A 20,489-nucleotide genomic window follows, 5' to 3' on the forward strand; every position below is an offset into this window, starting at 1 on the left:
AAGTTTGCTTCAATTCACTGTGAGGGAAATACAGCAAATTCAGCATAAAGATTATTGTAGCCTATTGATTATTGATTGCTTAACAGATAGTGACAGTCGTGTACAGATTAGAATAAGCATTGTAAAATTGTAAAACATCTACAATGAAAGACAACTTGCGAAGTAAAGTTTGTCCTGGGGATGGTGCCAGAGGAAACTGTTTTTACTAAATTGATTTTTTTCACCAGTAGTGGCGCTATGGAGCACCGTTTGGAGCATTATCCTTATTATTATTATTATTTAAAATCGTCTTTACAAATGTGTTATGATGAATGAAAAACATTCAACACGTTTGTTAGAATAATTCAGAATGCGAACATTGTTCCACTGTGAGCTGAAATCAGTCAGTTAATTCTGCGTATGGTGGCCAGTTAAGGACAATTGAACTTTCATCAGACTCAGTTTTTACAACCGTTCCTTCTTTCTTTTGATGTGAAAACTTGTATTTCCCTCAGCTGAAGGAGTTCAGTTCTTCTTGGTGTCTTCTGTATCGACACTCCCCCTCTCCCCCTCTCCTCCCCCCGCCCCCCCACTTTATAAATCAGTCCCGTCCTGGATCTTGGAGGGACCGCAGGCTGCGGAGAAGGAAGAAGAAGAAGAAAGCAGAAGAAAGACCGAGAGCAAGAAGGAGAACAAGCAGCGGAGGGATTTCAGCTTTTTAGAAGATGAACGCGTGCGTGCTGGTCCTGGGTTTGTCCCTGGGTCTGTCCCTGGTTCTCACCGTGTGTATGGCCCGGTCTCCGTACCAGGCGGTCCTGCAGCACAGCCGGATCAGAGGCCGCCAGCAGGGGTGAGTTTTATCCCTCTCCGAACTGAACCGAGCCCAGCCGAACCCAGTTTCATGACCTTATTAATGACAGCTTTTTTAAATTTATTTATTTATTTATTTTTTGCTTTGTTTCACTGCAGGATGAATTTAATGTTCTTTTACTCGTAGACTCAATAAACTTGACATTAAACATTTTATGGATCAAATAAACAACATGAGACCATATAGTTTCTCTAATATTACCTTACATTGTACAGTAATAATAAGCCTCCTAAGTGATGCTACACTAATGTCTTCATAATGATCTTGTTATATAAACCTCACCAGTCCACCTTAAAACCCATTAAATCTCTAGTTAGATTAAGGTGGTAAGTCACCCTCGGGGGTAAGACGAGAATGTTTCCAACATGTTGGAACTTTGAGGGGAGAAAACAGCTGAATGTGATCATTAACAGATGTTCTATCAATGACTAATTTTAACTGAAAATGTGTAAAATGAGCACAAGTATTGCAGTTTTTGTCTGATCCCGGGAGTTGTCTGTGTTGTGAAACTTCCTGGTGTTTCTTCTGTGTCCATTTAAAAGAAATAATTTCAGCAGGGGATTTGCTGTGATTTATGGCAGCTACTGGCTGTTAGAAAGTGTTTCTGTGTGCAATGAAAGGAAAGTAATAATGTTTTATTTAACATCCATTAACCTTGTCATCTTCAGATTAAGCTGGAATGATGACTCTTTAAGGCATAAAACAGAGTTAGGTGAAGCTTTAACTGTCTGCTAACCTTACAGGCTGTATGTGTAGATTATGAAACTATTAAAGACACGGTGAAGCTTTTTCGTTTGTGTCTAATCTTTTCTCTAATCTTTTACCTTTTCAGACCAAATGTCTGTGCCATGCAGCAGCTTAAAGGCACGAACAAGAAGTATTTCACTAACTGCAAGCAGTGGTACCACCGCAAGATCTGTGGAAAACCAACGTAAGTCTCACTGACTCTGTCCACCAAACTGTCACTGAGCTTAGACAGACACATGCACATACATCAGTGTTTAATCACTTTCTGTGTTCTTTTACGTGAAATACATGGGTGGCACTGCCGACAGACAAAATGTTTTTCACCTTTCAGTTTTTGTGTCTTATCGCGTCTGTTTGTGCTGATTGACTTGAGTCTGTGTGGCTTGACTTTGGTCCTGCTGGACAAAGAGAGTTTGTGTGGATGGAGGAATGTCCCTCTCCAGAGGTGTCCTCACCTCTTATGTAACCTCTGAAGAAGAAGAAAAGTCTGGCAGAGCCATCAGTGTCAGTTTACCTCTGACTCCCAAAATCTGAAAGGCCTCCAACTGTGTTTGCTGTGAGCTTTTGTTCTCAGATGTTTTACGTCTTTATTGTACTTCACATGTGGAGATCTGACCACTGGCAGCACTGTGGAGCTGCTTTTCCATGTGTGTGTAACTCTGTTGATGCACATACACAGTCCTATTGCTGGTTTCTCTTTGTCCCACTGATCTACAGGTGGTAGAACCACCTATGGTACCGAAGGCAAAGACTGCAGGACAGTAAACATGAAAGGAAATGATGCAGGTTTTTCGTTTTGCAAAGTGTTTCCCAGTCAAACAGCGTGGGCATGTGGGACACAATGTCAGGGGATATTTGATTCTAATTTTGAAAAGTGGACATGTCAGGCAAACATTCAGATCACCAGCTATAACAAATTAATCTTTTAAACTGTCTGAAATCGGTTGATTCAAGTCGTATCTAAACACACATTTTGTTTTTCAAGAAAAATCCGTGATTGCATTTTGATGTGAGAATACAAACATATGAATTTTTTTTGGCGTATATTGTTAAATAGGCACACAGTGTAACTTAAGGATGTGATGTGAGTTTTAAAAGCATTTTTTTTTATTTCGTCTTGACTTCAAACTAAAATCTGCAAAGTAATACGTGATGAAAACTGTCAAATAAATGTGGTGAAGTAAAAAGTGCAAAATAGAGATGCTCAATGTCAGATGTCAGAGTTCATCTCTGAGTCCTTCAGTCCATCCAGGAGTCTTCTGAGGAGCTCTGTGAAACTGGTCTCAACTCGGAGCTCCTGCTGCAGCACAGCTTTGAGTGCTGGACTTTGACTTGTACTGCAGTATTTTTCTGTTTGTCACTGCAGTAAAGAATCTGATTCTTTCAGGCTTCAGCGTACGAGAGACAAAGAGACCAAAGGGAATACGCACACACACACAAACACTCACACACAAACACACACAGTATTAATGAGGCTCTGGCAGAAGTGGACCAGCTGTGTCAAAGATCTCACTCTGCATGAGCTGAGCAGGATTAAAGCTGTGCATGTGCACGTGCATGTGTGTGTGTGTGTATGTGTGTGTTGCAGTTGCTCTGGAACTTGTGTGATAATCATCTGAAACCTTCCAGTATGCTCTTTTTCTTCTTGCGTTCTTTCCTCAGAAACTTTCTGTCGCTGTGTTGTGAACGCAAAACGTGAAGCACTCGGCCGACACGTGGATTTGTGGTTGTGTTTGGAGCGAGCAGCAGAGGAAATGTGCTGCTGCATCCCAACTCTTTCTATAAACACTTTGTTAAGTAAATCACAGCTGGCCGTCTCCCTGCAGAGCTGTGAACATGATGGAGGAGGGGGGAGGAAGGTAACCGACATTGTGAAGATTTAAGAGATGAAGCTGTTTGTAAAACATGTTCACCAACACAAACTGTTTATACAGTAGGCCGTGTTTCAAAGTGCATCTATTCAAGTACAACTTACTCCTCTTGTTCTTTCTTTCCTGTTTTTTTCCTCCACCAAGGAAGTTTTTAGTCTGTTTTTTCTGTCTGTTTGTCAGCAGAATTACAGAAAAACTTTTGAACTTCATGAATCACACAGCTGAAAAACTGCCAGCTGACCTTTAACGGATACTGGTACCTAAAATACACCTGATCCCTGGTCTCAGGGGCTTATAACTAATATTTGCAGTGTTGTAGCTTACTATTGATTTATGATTTTAGGAGATTTTTTTAGTGTGATCTATAAATTTTTGTCCCAGTGTTTAAAAAAAAGGAGATGATCACGTTCTGGTGAATTTCTGGATTGCTTTAGTTCAGCACAGTCGGAAAGGAGTCTTCAGTTCAAATGTAGCCTCTTCTAATGTCAGTGTTTACCAAGTGGAGTTTCATCATAACTGAATTAAACCAAAATATTTCTGATGTGGACATTAGTTAAACAAAATTCACATCTACTAACTGAAGGTGTAGCTATCTGAAACCAACTGACAAAGCTAGCTTTAGCATGCTAATATCTGGCATATCCAAATCTGAATCATGAAAAAGAATAATAATGATTCAGTGTGGAAGATTTAAAATTGAACAACAATACCACTAACATCAGTTAGCTATCGTAATGAGATATTTTCCTCTCATTATTAACTGTATGAATACTAACTTTGAAATACAGATTTCTTGATGTTTGTGGACATAAATAAAACAAACAGGCCACCACATTTACAAAGATGTATCTTTTAACCTCTAAGACAGTGAGCCTTTGGAAGCTATGCTAGCTTGTGATGCTACATTGACTTCCTTTTACATAAATGACTGCTCTTGATCAGACTGCACTACAGACTTACACTCTAATAGAGTTATTTAAGTTTTGATGGTGCAACCATCCATCCATCCATCCATTTTCTATACCGCATATCCATCAGGGTCGCGGGGGAGCTGGAGCCTATCCCAGCTGACTACGGGCAAGAGGCGGGGTTGAATGAAACAGATGTGCTTAATCTTGGCATCTTTGAGCCGCCACATAAAGAGATTCAGGTTCTCATCTGTCCTCGTGTGTTTCAGGCTGGCTGTCTGTACTGTAAACATGCATTAGCTTGTGTGTTCACATATTTCTGAAGGTCAAATTGAGTACTTGTGTAGTTATTAAATTGAATCTGTGTTTGTGAAGGACTCTCAGTTTGTCAGTGATTCAACAGGATGTTGAACGCAGCTTTGAAACATTCAGTCAGAGCGGTCAAATCTTTCTCACAAACAGATTCTTTCAACTGAGATTAGGAAACTTTAAAAAAAAAAGAGGAAGTGAGACTTTCTGTGGAAGTGAAGCTGTTTGAGGACCTGAACGCCCCAAAACACACAAATCATTCAGGCAGACACGCTCACACACACACATGAACACAGAGTCTTGTGTCCACGCTCCATGGGGACATTACATAGACTAAATTCATTTCCAGGAGACTTACTCTTACTTCTTTACCTGAACCTTAACCTAAACGTCAAACTCAGCCTAACCTTAAACCAAGTCTTCACCCTAAAAGTTAATCATTTCCCCATAGGGACTTGCATTTTGTCCCCATAAGGTAGGTGAGTGTCCACATGTAGCTGTGTAAGCAGGTTTTTGTCCACATGTGATCAGAAAAACACATACACACAGTCCAACTTCAAACACCTGCCACCATGGGTGTAAATCTAATTAAACTGTCAGCCATAAGAGCTGAGTGTTTCCACGGATCGAGACTGTGTGTGTGTGTGCACGTGCATCAATGGGTCTCTGTGGAGGAGGATCAGTAGGTCAGAGGTAAATAGAAGGAAGACTCATAACTCCCCTCCTTGTCTTTTTCATCTTCCTCCCTGAGACTTCAGACTCTCCATAGATTTTTACTTTTGCTTTTACTTTTGTTGCTTTAAGTATCTTATACTTTTACGAGTAAAGTGCTGAATGGAAGACTTTTACATGTATCGACATTTCTGCACTGTCATAGGAGTACTTTTAAAGATCTGAGTACTTCTTGAGTGGCATTAGCCACTTTCATTCATGTTTCACAATCACTGACTTAGCCAGTAGCCAAATAATCACTGGTTATTTGGCAACTGGCTGATTGATAATGGCCAATTAAATTCATGTAGGTGTCCATTATAGCCTGGCATTTGTTGCTGTCACCCTGCTGATTTGCTTCACTCTCTGGTTCTTTTACCATGAAATCTAACTTTTGAGCCATTAGATAAACTGAAAAAGACTTTGATGTGCGGACAAAAAGAGCAGGTGATCAGATCAACAGACTTGTGATTGGTGGACGACTGGTTGTGTGGATGTATTTTAAACTGAAAAGCTTCTCTGTTTTGACTTTTTAATTTAAGCTGTGTAGGTTTTGCTCTGCAGCTTGGCAGCAGTATCACCATCATCCACACCTTCTTTTTCTCGCCAGCAGTGATTTCTTCTTTTCTCATCAGCGCATTACAAATCCTCCCTGGAAATGTAATTTTGTTTTACTTTACTGTGTTTGACTGGATGCTTCTTTTGAGCGGCTCAACCCTGCCAGCTGAATTACAGCGACCGTGCTCTGTTTGTTTTGTCAGAAATCCACAACGGACATCTTTGTTGAGTTTCCATCTGGTTTGATAATCAGTCCAGTGTGTGTGTGTGTGTGTGTGTGTGTGTGTGTGTGTGTGTGTGTGTGTGTTCGTGCGCCAACACACACGCACGCACACACACACACACACACACACACACACACACACACACACACACACACTCTGTCAGTAGCTGATCTCCATTTGTTTACATTTTACTGCCGTTGTGATATTACAACTCTCTGTGTTTTTCTTTTTTTCTGTCTCCAGATGTTAAATTTGATTTAATTCAAGAAACTGCTTGCCTCAGCAGAGAGACCTGAGACACCTGATAGACATGATAGACCAGATGCAGCTGAACTGAAGCTGCTGATTCTGATATTTCTCTGCCAGTCCAGATATTTAATGTTAACCCAACCTGTTTCCATCATTTCACACAAATAACAAAAAACTCCTCTTATACAGAGAAGTTTCTGTGATCAGCCTGCAGCCTCTTCTGCGAAGTCCTAAAATCAATCATCATCTGCAGCATTTTATTTCATAGTGATCAGGAAGTGAGGAGTCCATGGAGGCTCCTGTTGGTTTAGTGTTTTTCCTGGCGGTGGATGTGGGTCCCCCGTCAGGCGTCTGGTTTGGCTTCAGATTCTTCTTCTCTCTGAGGAAATGCGCTTTATGAGCCCAGACGGCTGAGCCACATTTATTATGGAAATCTCTACAGGAAGTCATGAAGGTCTCCGCTTAGCCTCATCGGTTCTTTACAGTCCACATGTACCAGGAGCACAGCTCAGAAGCATGAATCCTCCTGAAATCGTTTTGCATGAAAAATGTTTATGTCTACAGTGGAAATGAAAAATGTTTGGAAGGTATTTTCACACCAAGTCTGACCCTGCTCAGAGCCACTGCTTTTCTTTAAGTAAAGACACCTTCCATCTGTGCTCAGTCTGGCTCCTGATTCTGACTCTGTTTTAGTCTTCAGATGAAAATATTTATCAGCTGTAGTCAAGTGCGCTTTGTTTGATTTTGGTTCGTTTTAGTTTAAAAAAATAACAAGCTAAGAACAGTTTTGTCTCATGCAGTTGTAATTTGTATAGGTAAGCATTTTGAGGCTGCTGTATACTTACCATGGTTACAGGATGTGTTGTTTTCTGCAGTTACCCTGGTTATATGTTTGGTCCTGCATCTCAATTTAGAGGCTCCATTTAAAGACTAACTGACTGACTCGCCTCAGGAAATCCAGTTGTGATCAGTGTTGCCCACAGACTCAAGACCAATTTGTGCTGGCAGGGTTGGTGGGTCATAGGACAGCCCAACTACATTTTAACGTAACCGTAGGCTAATTATCCTTATACTAGCTGTGTTTAATTGCTTAGCCTACTCAGCGTTCTAAGCCTACTTAACAATAACAGTGTTGTGTCAGAACATAGAATAACCTGTCAGGGGTAACTTTCATTTTTTTGCACGTGTGATTATGTATGTGTTTTCATGGGATACCAATCATTTGTGAACTCCAGATCTCACCGACTGCCTTCTTATCTTCCCGTCTTCTCGGGGCCAAATATCACGCTTCACAGAGAGATATGGTGCGCACGAAGAGGAACTATTCACAGGCTGAACATTTGGCAGCCTTTGGTGTGCGTGTGCACACGCACGGGATTGTTGCATGTCAAAGAAATGCAGCTGTGAGAGAATAAACACGCTGTTTTTTTAAATAGCCTGGCTTAAAAGAGTGAAACACACTATGTGATGTCAGTGTTGATATTGTGGCAGGCTGCCACAAATTAGTCAGTGTATATGAAACTCAGCTGATTATAAAACACTGCTCTATTTTCAATTCAATTCAATTCAGTTTGTTTATATAGCGCCAATTCACAACAAAAGTTATCTCATGACACTTTCCAATTTGAGCAGGTTTAGACCAAACTCTTTAATTAAATTGTAAATAGAGAGAGCCCAACATTCCCCTTGAGCACTTGGTGACAGTGGTGAGGAAAAACTGCCTTTTAGAAGGCAGAAACCTCGGAGCAGACCCCGGCTCAAGATGGGCGGCCATCTGCCTTGACCGGTTGGGTTGAATCTGTATCTCTATCTGTAGTTCCTGCTCACCTAGCATTAGCGTTAGCATTAGCACATCTACCATCAGCACATTCCACAGAATCTGGACCTGACTCCAAACATTTTCCTCTGAATAATCAGATAACCTTTGCTGTCATGTAAACTGGATTATTACAGAAAGCTCTTAGTTTATGATTTCATGGAAACATTTGGACTATACCTGTAAGATTCTCATAGTCTGTTCAGCAGCAGCAGGAGCACTATTGTGCACATAACTTTATTGGCATCATTGCACACAGACAGGAATTTATATGTCTGCTTTAAACTGAAATATTACAGAAAGGTTACGAGGTTCTCAGGTGGAAAATGAGAGTTTTATGGAGAAACGTGTTGTTTTTCCGTCTGAGGTGGAAAGCTACAAAACATGTTGCAGTGAAAGAGGCTTCAGTGAGTCGATCTGAGGGGGTTTGTGGTCCCACCATGGACTGTATAATAAATAGCGAACAGAGCTAAACCCATAGGTTTCTGAAGAGCCATTGTAAAGTTCATTTCCCGATTTTGCCTTAAGCTTTGCCTAAGTTGACTAGGTGAAGCTAAGATTAGCCGAATGAAGCCTGGTTACTGAAACATGCCCATGTAGCTCAACCCCACCAAACTATCTAAGGCTAACAAGCAAGGCTATTGCTGTGTTCACACAGAAAGCAAAATTTCACCCTGTGTTGTTCTCGGGACCATTGAGTTTAGTGACTCGTCTTAGCTCTCACTAATTGTTCGTCAAAGCTGTCACAAACCTAATTATGCATAACTTTAATACCCAATATGATAATTATAATGTATTGCTTTTGTACAGTTAACATGTTTATTTCTGCTATAAAATCTTTAACATGGGTATCTGTGGAGATCTGGTTTTGGAGCCTGCCTCAAGTGGCCATTCGAGGAAATACTTTTGGGTTTGTCTCTGCTGTATTGGCTTCAGCTGTCTGCCTTGGAGATTGCCAAGCAGCACAGGAACACAGAGAGCAAAAAGAGGAAGGAAGACAGGAAGTGGCTTGTTTCCGATGACAGTTTAATAGGAGACAGGAGGGAGAAGTGGATCCTCATGTGTCCTCTTGTTGTGTCCTGCTGCAGGGTGATCACCTATGAGTGTTGCCCTGGTTATGAGAAGATTCCTGGAGAGAGGGGCTGTCCAGCTGGTATGACCTCTCATCTCTGACCCCTCAGTGCTCACCACAATGTGCAAACAGCAGCCATAACTCAGAACACTAAGACTGTCTTCAAAATTAATGTATTAATAATATAAATGAAGCCAGTGTAACCAGTATTTGTTGAGAGTTTGTTGATGATGGGTGTGTATGTTATTGCAGCGCTGCCTCTGGTGAACATCTACAACACTCTGGCCGTGGTGGGAGCCACCACCACGCAGATGTACTCTGAACGAGCCAAACTGAAGGATGAGATCGAAGGTCCAGGAAGCTTTACGTTCTTTGCGCCAAGCAACGAGGCCTGGGCCGCCCTGCCGACGGTCAGTACAATCACACATATGCCATCCTGCTGACAGCGTGTTGCTAAAAGTCTGTGTGGTTGTTGTTGTACTGCAGGAGATCCTGGATGCTCTGGTGAGCAATGTGAACATTGAGCTGCTCAACGCTCTTCATTACCACATGGTCAACCGTCGACTGACCTCTGAGGAGCTCAAACATGGATCCTCCTTTGCCTCCATGTACCAGGACTTCCCCGTCCACATCCATCACTACAGCAACGGGGTCAGTGACACACTTTAAACACACTTTCAGTCACTCATCTATCAGTTCTCAATCTGTAGCGTTTAGCATATCGTCACAGCATATATATGCTATAAGCGTCAGGGCTATCACTCTGTATACGTAGATGATTGCTTAATGGATCGCTTCCTTGTCTCCACAGATTGTGACCGTGAACTGCGCTCGTCTGATAAAACCCGACCAGCATGCTACCAATGGTATTGTGCACGTAGTCGACCGTGTCATCACTGCCATCTCCAACAATGTGAACACGCTCATTGACGTTGACGACGACCTTGAGACGCTGCGTGTTAGTACATGTGTCAATCAATTGATGAGTCTTTCATAGAGCCAGATGAGAAAGTGGATGTGGATGTGGGTTTTCAGTCACTGACTTCCTGTACTGTGTTACTATGGTTCAGACGGCGATGGCTGCTGCAGGTCTGACCACCATGTTGGAGAATGAGGGTCAGTACACGATCTTTGCCCCCACCAATGAGGCCTTTGAGAAGATTCCTCAGGAGACCCTGAACAGGATCCTGGGAGACCCTGTAGCTCTAAAAGGTGACCAGCAGGAGGCGCTCTGACTCATCTTACAACTGTTTATTGTCTTATTTGTAGTCTTAGACAACTGTAAGCTTGATGAACTTGACTCTGATGCTAGTCCTCCTGTGTACCTGTCTGGCCCCCTCAGACTTGCTGAACTACCACATCCTGAGGCACATGCAGTGTGCAGAGTCGATTGTGTCGGGGACTCCGATGGAGACTCTCCAGGGCACTGTGCTGGAAGTCGGCTGTGACGGAGAGCAGATGACTCTTAATGGGAAGGCCATCATCACCAGGAAAGACCAGCTGGGAACCAACGGAGTCATCCACTACATCAATGAGCTGCTCATCCCTGACTCAGGTACTAATACCGTTGATACCACTAATAGTACTAATACAGCATCAAATACTGAAACTACAACTGTACCTAATACTGAGAGTTAAAACAACAGTATAGTGGAACATAAATTATACCAAACTAGGGTAAACCCTGTCATCCACTACATAACAAACAACTCACCCCTCATTCAGGTACGAATACTACCAACAATACTATAGCTTCATTTAATACTGAGAGTAGTACTGCATCTAATACAGAGAACACATGATGCATGACGCATCCCAATTGAACTGGAGCAAAGTTGACATTGAGTTACTACAACTAGTTACTACAACTATAGTACTAATACCAATAATTTAGTGGAACCAGTAATAGCAGTACTTGCAGTACATTGACTTAGTGTTCTCCTTATTAGCCAAAGTCCTGCTGGAGCTGGCCGAAGGATCATCTGTTGCCACAGCAGCCAAGCTGTTTGTTGAGGCCGGTCTGACCCCCCACCTGACAGGTTCCGAGGCTCTGACCATGCTGGCTCCTCTGGACGACGCCTTCAAAGGTAACTCAACCTCAGAACCTCAAAATGTTACTGTCACATGTTTGTGTTTTACTGGTACTAGCAGGGTCTTCATGTATGTGACTTCACCTGTTTTTGATCGTGAGCTGTTACCCAAGTGTTTCTCTAACAGGCACTGTGACGATGACGCCTGACATGAGGAAGCTGATGACCAATCACATTATAAAGGGACAGCTGTCCTCCAAGTCTCTGTATGACGGTCAGGAGCTGGAGACGCTGGGAGGACTCAAGCTCAGAGTCTTCGTCTACAGAAATGTAAGAACTTTAATGTTTCTTCACGCTGGCTTGGACTTTGTGGCAGGGCTTTACTGCTCCAGTCACTGAGACATTACTGAGAGATTATTATCCTCCTAGGTGCTATATGGATTAAAATGTTAGTCAGTCCTCCACTTCGGTCCAGAGTGAAATACACTATATAGACAAAAGTATTGGGACAGATGATCATTACACCAAAGGGGACTTTAATTACATCACATTTTAAATACATAGACAGCTTTGCAGCTAGAACAGCTTCCACTCTTCTGGGAAGGCTTTCCACTAGAGTTTGGAGTGTTTCTGTGGGATTTTTCTTTCCATTCATGCAGTAGAGCATTTGCGAGGTTAGGCACTGATATTGGACGAAAAGGCCAGGATCAAAATCTCCAATCCAGTTCATCCCAAATGTGTTGGATGGGGGTAAGGTCAGGGCTCTGTGTGGGTCAGCCAAGTTCTTCCACACCAAACTCACCCAACCATGTCTTTATGGACCTTGCTTTGTGAGGTGGGGAATAGAAAAGAGTCTTCCCCAAACTGTTGCCACAAAGTTGGAAGAATGCCATTGTCCAAAATGTCTTGGTAACCTGAAGCATTAAGTTTTCCCTTTGCTGCAAGGGGCCGAACCCAACCCCTGAAAAGTGAGATATGTCTGGATACTTTTGTCTATATAGCGTATTTCAGCAGCCATTGGTGGGATTGTGATGAAGTGCAGTTTAGACATTCATGTTTAGACATTCATGTTTCCTTCAGAATAAACTGTAATGAATGAATGAATGAATGGAATGGTGATTTTCTGACTTTTCATTCAGTGCCATCATCATTACAATAATGTGTCCAATACATTAGCTTATAACACTGAACACAGTTGCCAGGACAAAATGTTGACACTTTATGTTTCTGCAAACTATTAACATGTTAGTTTTGTATTATTGAAGCAGATGAAGACTCATCTCAGGAAACGTAGGTACTGTGGGAACTATGACTCCAGACTTTCTATACACCATATGCACATTATTGGCAGTGAAAAAAAACCAAACTTGGCACCAATCGCAGTATAAGAGCAATAAACTATACCAGATTCATTAACACACGGTTAAATTTTTCCATTTTTATCAATGGAGTCAGCGTTTAAGTCAACTTAAATGTGACTTAAAACATTAAAATGGACTTTCTTCAAAGTCAAAGTCTTTGAAGAAAGTCCTTTTTCAGTTACTCCTAGAATAAATAAACATAGCTTGAATCATTGTACTGGCTTGATTAAATGATTCAAGTTGACTTTTATCCAGACTTCATTGACAAAAACAGTAAACTGAGCAGAAAAGAGGAGCTGCTGATACACCGCTGCCTCGGTCTGTTAGTTACCCTGTGGTACTTTTACTTGTGTAAAAGAACTGATATACTGATATCACAACCACACAAACTAACTAATTTATATTCCAGCAACTCCTGCGTTCTGCTCAGTAAAATTACTGTTTTTGTTAATATCTGGTTGTGATTGCCAAGTACCCTGTTCGTGATCAATAATTCACTGATTCCAAAGATTTTTGTGCCTATCAATCATTTACATGGAACAATAAGGTCACAGTTATCCTTTCTGTTGCGAACATAATATTAAAAAATAAAATTTTTCAAATGCAGGACGGCTGCGCGAAATGTGGCAACCACATGTGATGATGATATGGATCAGAGCTTCCTGCAGAGAGGAAGCAAAGGGTGGGTCAGGGGCTGCCCACTGTGATTCATCTGGGATCCGCTGGGATCCATCACCACTGAGGGTCTCTGCTGAAGTATCAACCAATCAGCTCCTGACAAAACATTATGTGTGTTTGACAGTGATGGTCAGCTTATGTTCCAACAGAACTAGTTTGTATGAGATGTTGTCCCAACTCGTCTGAAGTTTAAGTGTTCAAGGTTAGGGTTAGGGTTAGGGTCATCAGAGAGAAAAAGAAGGGAGTGAGATCACTAAAACATCCCTGACAGATAAGATTTAGAAAACCTCTTTCTCTCTTATCACTGACAGCCTTGTGTCAGATGTGTTGTGCTTGTATGGTTGTAGAGTCAGATCGACTGGTGAATGGTGACTCTGGTGAATCTTAACCACAATGGTGCAGTACAACACCTGCATTCCTGCTGATGCTGCACCAAACCTGCTGTCAATCTCACACTCCATTTTACCCTCAGTGGTGAAAAAATCCCTGAGGACTTGAACTCCACTTGGGGCAGGAACTCACCCCCACTGTTTTCCGACAGACGTTATCATCCAAACATTTCAACTGAATGGCTTGTTTCCTGATGTGTGCAGACTAATGAAACCATTGGTTTGTTATTCATTACTGTTACTGTTGTCATTCTCAGGCAAACACAGTTTAAAATACAGTGCGTGATGTAAAATAACTGCTCAGTGGCTGCTATTCATGTCGCCTCGGAAACACAACACACAGTTTAATAATGTAAACGATAGTGTTGTTGATCTTGCACTAATCAGTCTGTGGGTGTCTCGGGTGGTCCCCACAGTGGCTCCACATGTTTGAGGTCCTGTGCTTGTGGGTGGTTCATATTTCTGCTCAGTAATGAACTCTGCAGACCACAAGAAGTTTCCTGCTTCCCACGGCTGCTAAATCTTTCCAGACTCCATTTTGTGTGTGTGTGCGTGTGTGTGTGTGTGAGTGACAGGCTTTGACAGAATGGCTGCCATCGAAGACATGATGTAAAGCCCAGAGACCCACAGGCTTGTGTGGAGCGTTGCTGTTCCATAGAAACTTCACAACCTCACTTTCTTTTGTTACTTCTTCTTATCTTTTGTGACCTTTTCCATCAAGGGTCAATAAATGTTCATTAAAGGAACATGACTTTTTAGTCATGTTAGACTTTTTGACTTCACATTTGTGATTTTTAGTTGTTATTTAGGTACAAAATTCCCTCAATCCACCTCCTAGAAATAGCTGATTTTGGTCACAAATCATGAAAACTAAAATGTATTCTGGTGTAACCTGCAGCCATTTGCAGTCTATTTGACAGATTGGCCCATCAGAGAATTGTGAATTCTTTCAGTGATTGGATTAGATGTGGCAGGCTATAGGCTGGAAGCAATCAGAGCTTGTCCTTCTTCATAACTTGTATGCAGGTATTGTTTCAGGTGTCAGGGAGTGTTTGTGGTTATTATTATGCTGCTTTGGTTGTCCTCCTATGTCCTGTTCATTAATGTCTCTGTATGTCTGTAGAGCGTATGCATTGAGAATGCCTGCATTGCTGCTCACGACAAGACCGGACGCTACGGCTCCATGTTCACAGTGGACAAAGTCCTCACTCCGCCGATGGGAACAGTCATGGACGTCCTGAAGGCAGATGATCGCTTCAGGTGAGCATGTGTCAAGAATAAAAACCCGTAATGGTTTAACCAGACAGAGAGGGGACACACTCCATCACCTCCTCCTCCTCCTCTCTGTGTTTTCTCAGGCTCAGGAAACCTCCACATGTCCGGAAGGGAGTGCAGTAACAACCCTCCCCGCTGTAATTTAATGTTCTAATTGTTGACTTATGGTGGAAGTTGGCCTGTCAGGAGCTGTCTCTCCTCTCGGAGAATCCCTGAAATCCTTAAAGTCTCCTTAATCTTCTTTAATGCATCTAAGCAACAGAGTTTATGAACTGAAAACTGACTGCTAACCACCAAACTGATGTTTGGCATCAGTTTGTCTGTGGTGGATGAACGAATTTACAGCATCATTTACAGGCTCTTTAAAGCATATTAACTACACTGACATGCCTGACTCCGTTTCTGTGAGTGCAGGATGACCTCCAAAGAGAGCACGGCTAATTATTTTCACTTTCAGTTTACCATTCTATCAATCAGTCTATCAGTGTCTTGTTTTGTCCAACCAACAGTCCAAAACCCAAAGAATCTCAGTTTCACTGCACAGAGAAAAACTGAAAATCTGAGACCTTTTAGAAGGTGAAACGAGCAAATGCTTGTCCTTTTTCCTTAATAGTCGGTCGTCAGAATTGTTCATTTTTTGTCAGTCTTCCTCTTCTTCTTCTTTAAGAAACAGGATATAAGATCTGGACAAAGAGCTGTTGTGACAGTTAAGGACAGACTTATTATTGGATATTCAGAATTGTTCGGCTTATCGGAATCTGAATTTTGGACTGATACTTACGCTCTGCAGGAGCCACCTCTCTGTCTGCAGTCTGTAGTCACACAGTGTTCTGCCCACAACACAGCGTGATTGGTTACACAACATGAGTAACAACCTGCGAACACCGAAAGATGTTCGTAGTTCATAGTCAGGTTATCGAATAAATGTTTTGGAGTAAGAAGTACATATATAGTAATATGTAAGTATGAAGTAGCAGAAAATGGAAATACAAGTACCTCATAATTGTAGTTAAGTACACTAGATAGATAGATAGATAGATAGATAGATAGATAGATAGATAGATATACTTTATTGATCCCAGGCTGGAAAATTACAGTGCAGCAGCAGCAATAAGCTATACAAAATGTTAAAATAGCATTGAAATTTGAGTAAATTGTACTTTACAAGATTTTACTTTTACTGCAGATTGTATATTGGTTCCAAATATCAGTTACCTGTCTCATTTGATTGCTAAACATCTCCTGCTACAGTGAACTGAGACCAGAATTGAGAGGGTCATCGTGTGTCTGAGAAATCTTAGATTCACTCTAAACCCATGATCATGTTGGTCTGTAACTGCTGGAAGTGATGAAACACGTTCACACGTTCACGCCTGTTTATCTAACAAAGGTGTAAGTAACAGAAGGACTCCCTGCTTGTTTCAGTCTGCTGGTTGGTGCCATCCAGACGGCAGGTATGACGGAGCTGTTGAACCAGCAGAGGACACTGACCTTCTTCGCTCCCAGCAATGAGGCCTTCAGCGCCTTGGCACAGCCTGAGCTCAACAAACTGATGCGTGAGTTTAAAACAGATATGCTGCAGTTCACCTCAAAATCAACTATATGTATTTTCCCTTTATTTGTAACAGTGGTTACAGGCGGCCATGTTAAGCTGTTATCCAGCAGGAGAACTAAACAGAAATAGTCTGATCGCCTCCTTCAGTCTTCAGCTCCTTGTTTGGTCCGAACATTCAGAAACACTTGGTGTATGTGACTCACGGCTGAACACGGTGCTTTAATCGGCTTTATATAAACTGTCGGAGCTGCAGCAGCCTAATAAAGACATGCAGAGACTGTTGGAGGGGGGACAACCACAACAGGAGGAAGAAAAGTTGTTCTCTCCAACCTGCTCGACTATGTTGAAGTCCGTCGGCAGCTTGTGGAGGGAATGAATGGACACACACAAAATCTGTAATAATTTAAATCTTACAACTAAATAAATGTGATGTTTATGTGCTACTCAACACTTAACACTGAACTTATAATACTAAGACTTATTTGTAATACTACAAACTTAGTGAAGAAACTTGGCAAAAATATCTGGCCATAAATTAAAAAAACCTTTGCAAAAGTAAGTTAAACTAATTGCCATAACTGTTAAGATCATCTCCTTTAATTTGACTCCTTTTAAAATTTATTAGATGTTTTGATTGTCTTCCTCTGAGAGGAAGCATTGACACCATCAAAAAGAGTATATTACCTACGCTGCTTTACCTCTTTCAAAGTCCTCCTGTATTTCTGACAAAATCTGAATTCACGTGGTCTAAATTGCTCTTTATGAAAGCTCATTTGCAATTTAAAAAAATCTCACTTCAGCGGATCTGTGATGCAGAGGTACTGTGTGTGTCGACTGTCTCCCAGGTAACCGTCAGGAGCTGTCAGGTGTGCTCAGATATCACCTGGGAGAGGGCCTGCTGGTCAGCGGAGGAGTCGGCTCTCACACCAGAGTCAAACCTCTGCAAGGGGAGAAGCTGGAGCTTGGCGTGGTTGGTCCTCTCTGCTCACCTTCTCGTCGATAACTTTATTTAAACACTGATCAAAACCGCGAACAGCTGTCCCACTAACTCTGTGTCTTTTAGCGTAACTACACCGTGTACGTCAACAAGGTTCCGGTGGCCGACGCAGACCTGATGGCAACTAATGGGGTCGTCCATGCCGTCAACAGCATCATCAAACCTCTGCGTGAGTCTGCTCTGACTTTTTAAAGCACATTTCCTCTTCACTTTTATGCAAAGTGTTGTGTGATGTGTTCACAAATTGTTTCTCCTGAAGTTAAGAGGACAAAAACATCAGTCAGTGCAGATTTAAGGTTGGGGTTTTAAAAGGGGAAGTGAAGGAGTAACAGGTCAGAGAGTTTTTGATGGACACACAGTGTCTGTCCGTCTCTCAGGGGTTTAGCACTTAGCTCTTAAATCCCATCGTGTTTGTGTCTCTGCAGCTCCAAAGGTGGACAGAGAACAGGCTGATGGACCTGCAGCTCCTCTCAGATCAGCTGCCTCCTCCAGGGTGAGAACATACAACACACACGCTGATTGGTGTGGAGACTGAATGCCAATTGTACCCGTTCACACTGAAGACAAAATCCAAATGTTCATGGATTTTTGTCCAGTGTGAAAGGGGTACTCCGACCTGACACAGCAGTCCTGGTCGTGACATCACACAGGCTGTGAAGGCAGCTTTCATGTTTCCAGTAAATGATATTAAGACTCACACACTCCAAACCCTGTAATATCACACACAGCTGGATACTATCGTGAAAAAATTTAATCTTCTACGGGATGGAGAGCCAAACCTTATGCTTTATTAATTCCTGGTTTAAGGACTCTGGTGGATAAATCAGATCATGAATAGTTGTTGTAGTTCCAGGATTACAGCCCGTGTCATAGAAAGATCACAAAAAATATTTATCATTATTCTGAAACAACCACAACCCCCAGATGTTAAATAGGTCCAAGACATAATAATTATAAATAATAAAGGCTGCATAGTTTACATTTCATCAATAAATAACAAAAAAGTTATATTTATTTTATTTTTGATGGTTAATTCTGCCTTTCTCTCTGTCTCACAGAGAGAGAGCTTCAGGAATGGTGAGTTTATCTAATTTTACTGCAGGACATGCGAAATAAAAATAAAATTTAATGAATGAATGAATTAAAAAAATATTTGAAATTAAAGTTTTGTCTCTAATTTTAGGTCCTCTGACAAACTCTGATGATTTCTGTTTTTTTTTCCAGACGATCTTTTTCAGAAAGTGATCAGGAGTCGCTCCAGCAGGACAATGAACCAAAGTCAGTAAAACTACAGAAGAGATGAAGCAGGCATCAGCAGAACACCTAAGGAACAAAATGTCAGAACATGTTCTCAGCAAGTGTGAAAAAAAAAATCCCCCTGAAATCCTTACAGTGTGTTGTGTTTCTTTACTGACTCTGATGGTGCGTTCCATTTGTACTCAGAAGTGGTTTGTGTTTTCCGAGTTCCGAAGCTTGAAGTGACAAATGGAATCCGCTGATGTTGGAATACCAACTTGTCAGCTTGGTTGACCTCAGAGGACACCGAGTTTGCATACCAAGATGGCTGCCCAGAGCATAAACTGAAGTAAAAGCTGTGTTTTTTCATGTTTTTTAGCACTTTTGTCCAATTTAGTAAGTCGTATACACAATACTGTCTTACTGTTGCCTATAGGCATGTAGCTATGGTCTTGTTATATGTGAAATACCGCATAATGTGTTGTTTATCAACTGGCGCTGCTAACTTGGCTGACTAGGCTAACGGCTGACTACTGTTACAAACCTTGTGTTGTGGCAAATGGAAGGCGTTTATTTTGTGTTTTTTTTTACAGCCATGACATCACTGCAAGTCCCGAGTACTAATTTAGTGTACAAATAGAATGCACCATAAAAGTTTGTCTGAAAACAGGAAACATTTCACTGATCAGTTCAGTAAGTGTTCATCAGATGAAGTGTGAGAGGATCTGAGGAGGATTTTTTTTTTTTACAGGTCATCATTTTCAGAGGAGAAAAAGAAGATGAAATACTGAGTTTTAATTTTTTATTTTTCTTTATTTTTTGTTTGTTTTTTTTTTTACCAGACCCAGTGTTTTGTTTTCTGTGTACTCTAAAAAATAGTTTTGACCAAAAGTTACATTTTTAAGTCCATAGTTTGAACTTTCACGTTTAAAACTGTAAAGAATGTTTGTTTTTGTTGTATGTTGTCCTGCAGCATGTCAGCAGGCTTGAGCTCAAAACAAACAAAGCAAAGTTACCTGATGGATTTCTGGAAGTGTTTAAGTTTTTTCTGTGTTTTTTGTAAATAAAGCTGAAAAATGAGCTCTGAAATGTCTCGAGTAACTGAAACTGAGTGCGTGTGCATGCGTGTGTGCGTCTTTCTTTCCTAAAGAGAAGTCGGTGCGGAAGGATCAGGGTTCAGGTCGGGTTCACGTCTCTCTCCGCCGGCTGCAGAGCGTCGACGTGTCACAGCCGTCACGCTGTCTTAAATCATCTGTGGTCTGTGCACGTTTCCTGCTGAAGGATGATCAGAGTTAAGAAATATTAATGTGGCCCAGGTGAGGTCAACAGTAGCCGAGTCCAACAGAAATAGAGCTACTTTTTACAGGGTTTCACCTGAGGCTGTGAACGCCTCACAGTGTGAATCTTCAGCTTTGTCTGGGGGCAGAAAAAACAGATGGATAGATAGATAGATACCTTATTGATCCTCAGAGAAATTCAAGCATCCAGAAGTCCATTACAGCAGTGAAAGTTAGTCAGAAAATAAGCAAACAAACTAAACAAGGCCTAACTGTTAGTGGGAAAAATAGACTAAACATATACTAAATAAACTAACATATGCTACATAAAGAACAATAGAGCGCAGAGAAAGCAGGTCGACCAGATTGTGTGTAA

At 41.5% G+C, this 20,489-nt stretch overlaps 1 protein-coding gene across 1 annotated transcript; it reads left to right on the forward strand.

Annotated features, from left to right (window-relative positions):
* Positions 1-573: 573 nt before the first annotated feature.
* On the forward strand, positions 574-19,925 carry tgfbi (transforming growth factor, beta-induced). Its single transcript, XM_046406729.1, has 17 exons — positions 574-829; positions 1,683-1,781; positions 9,332-9,396; positions 9,568-9,725; positions 9,802-9,966; positions 10,127-10,273; positions 10,386-10,527; positions 10,658-10,870; positions 11,265-11,402; positions 11,533-11,675; positions 14,897-15,033; positions 16,474-16,604; positions 17,449-17,573; positions 17,667-17,769; positions 18,026-18,093; positions 18,659-18,677; positions 18,825-19,925. Exons 1-17 carry the CDS (start codon positions 705-707, stop codon positions 18,884-18,886), a joined length of 2,040 nt encoding a protein of 679 aa, XP_046262685.1. The 5' UTR covers positions 574-704; the 3' UTR covers positions 18,887-19,925.
* The last annotated feature ends 564 nt before the right edge of the window (positions 19,926-20,489 follow it).

Source organism: Scatophagus argus, chromosome 12 (genome assembly GCF_020382885.2).
Source record: "Scatophagus argus isolate fScaArg1 chromosome 12, fScaArg1.pri, whole genome shotgun sequence".
Classification (NCBI taxonomy): domain Eukaryota; kingdom Metazoa; phylum Chordata; class Actinopteri; family Scatophagidae; genus Scatophagus; species Scatophagus argus.

Bases quoted from the DNA above. Each gene is read 5' to 3' on its own strand.
- tgfbi (XM_046406729.1), top strand. From the start codon at position 705: ATGAACGCGTGCGTGCTGGTCCTGGGTTTGTCCCTGGGTCTGTCCCTG. The intron at 10,871-11,264 runs GTACTAATACCG...TCTCCTTATTAG, and splicing joins GCTGCTCATCCCTGACTCAG to CCAAAGTCCTGCTGGAGCTG. The intron at 11,403-11,532 runs GTAACTCAACCT...TTTCTCTAACAG, and splicing joins TCTGGACGACGCCTTCAAAG to GCACTGTGACGATGACGCCT.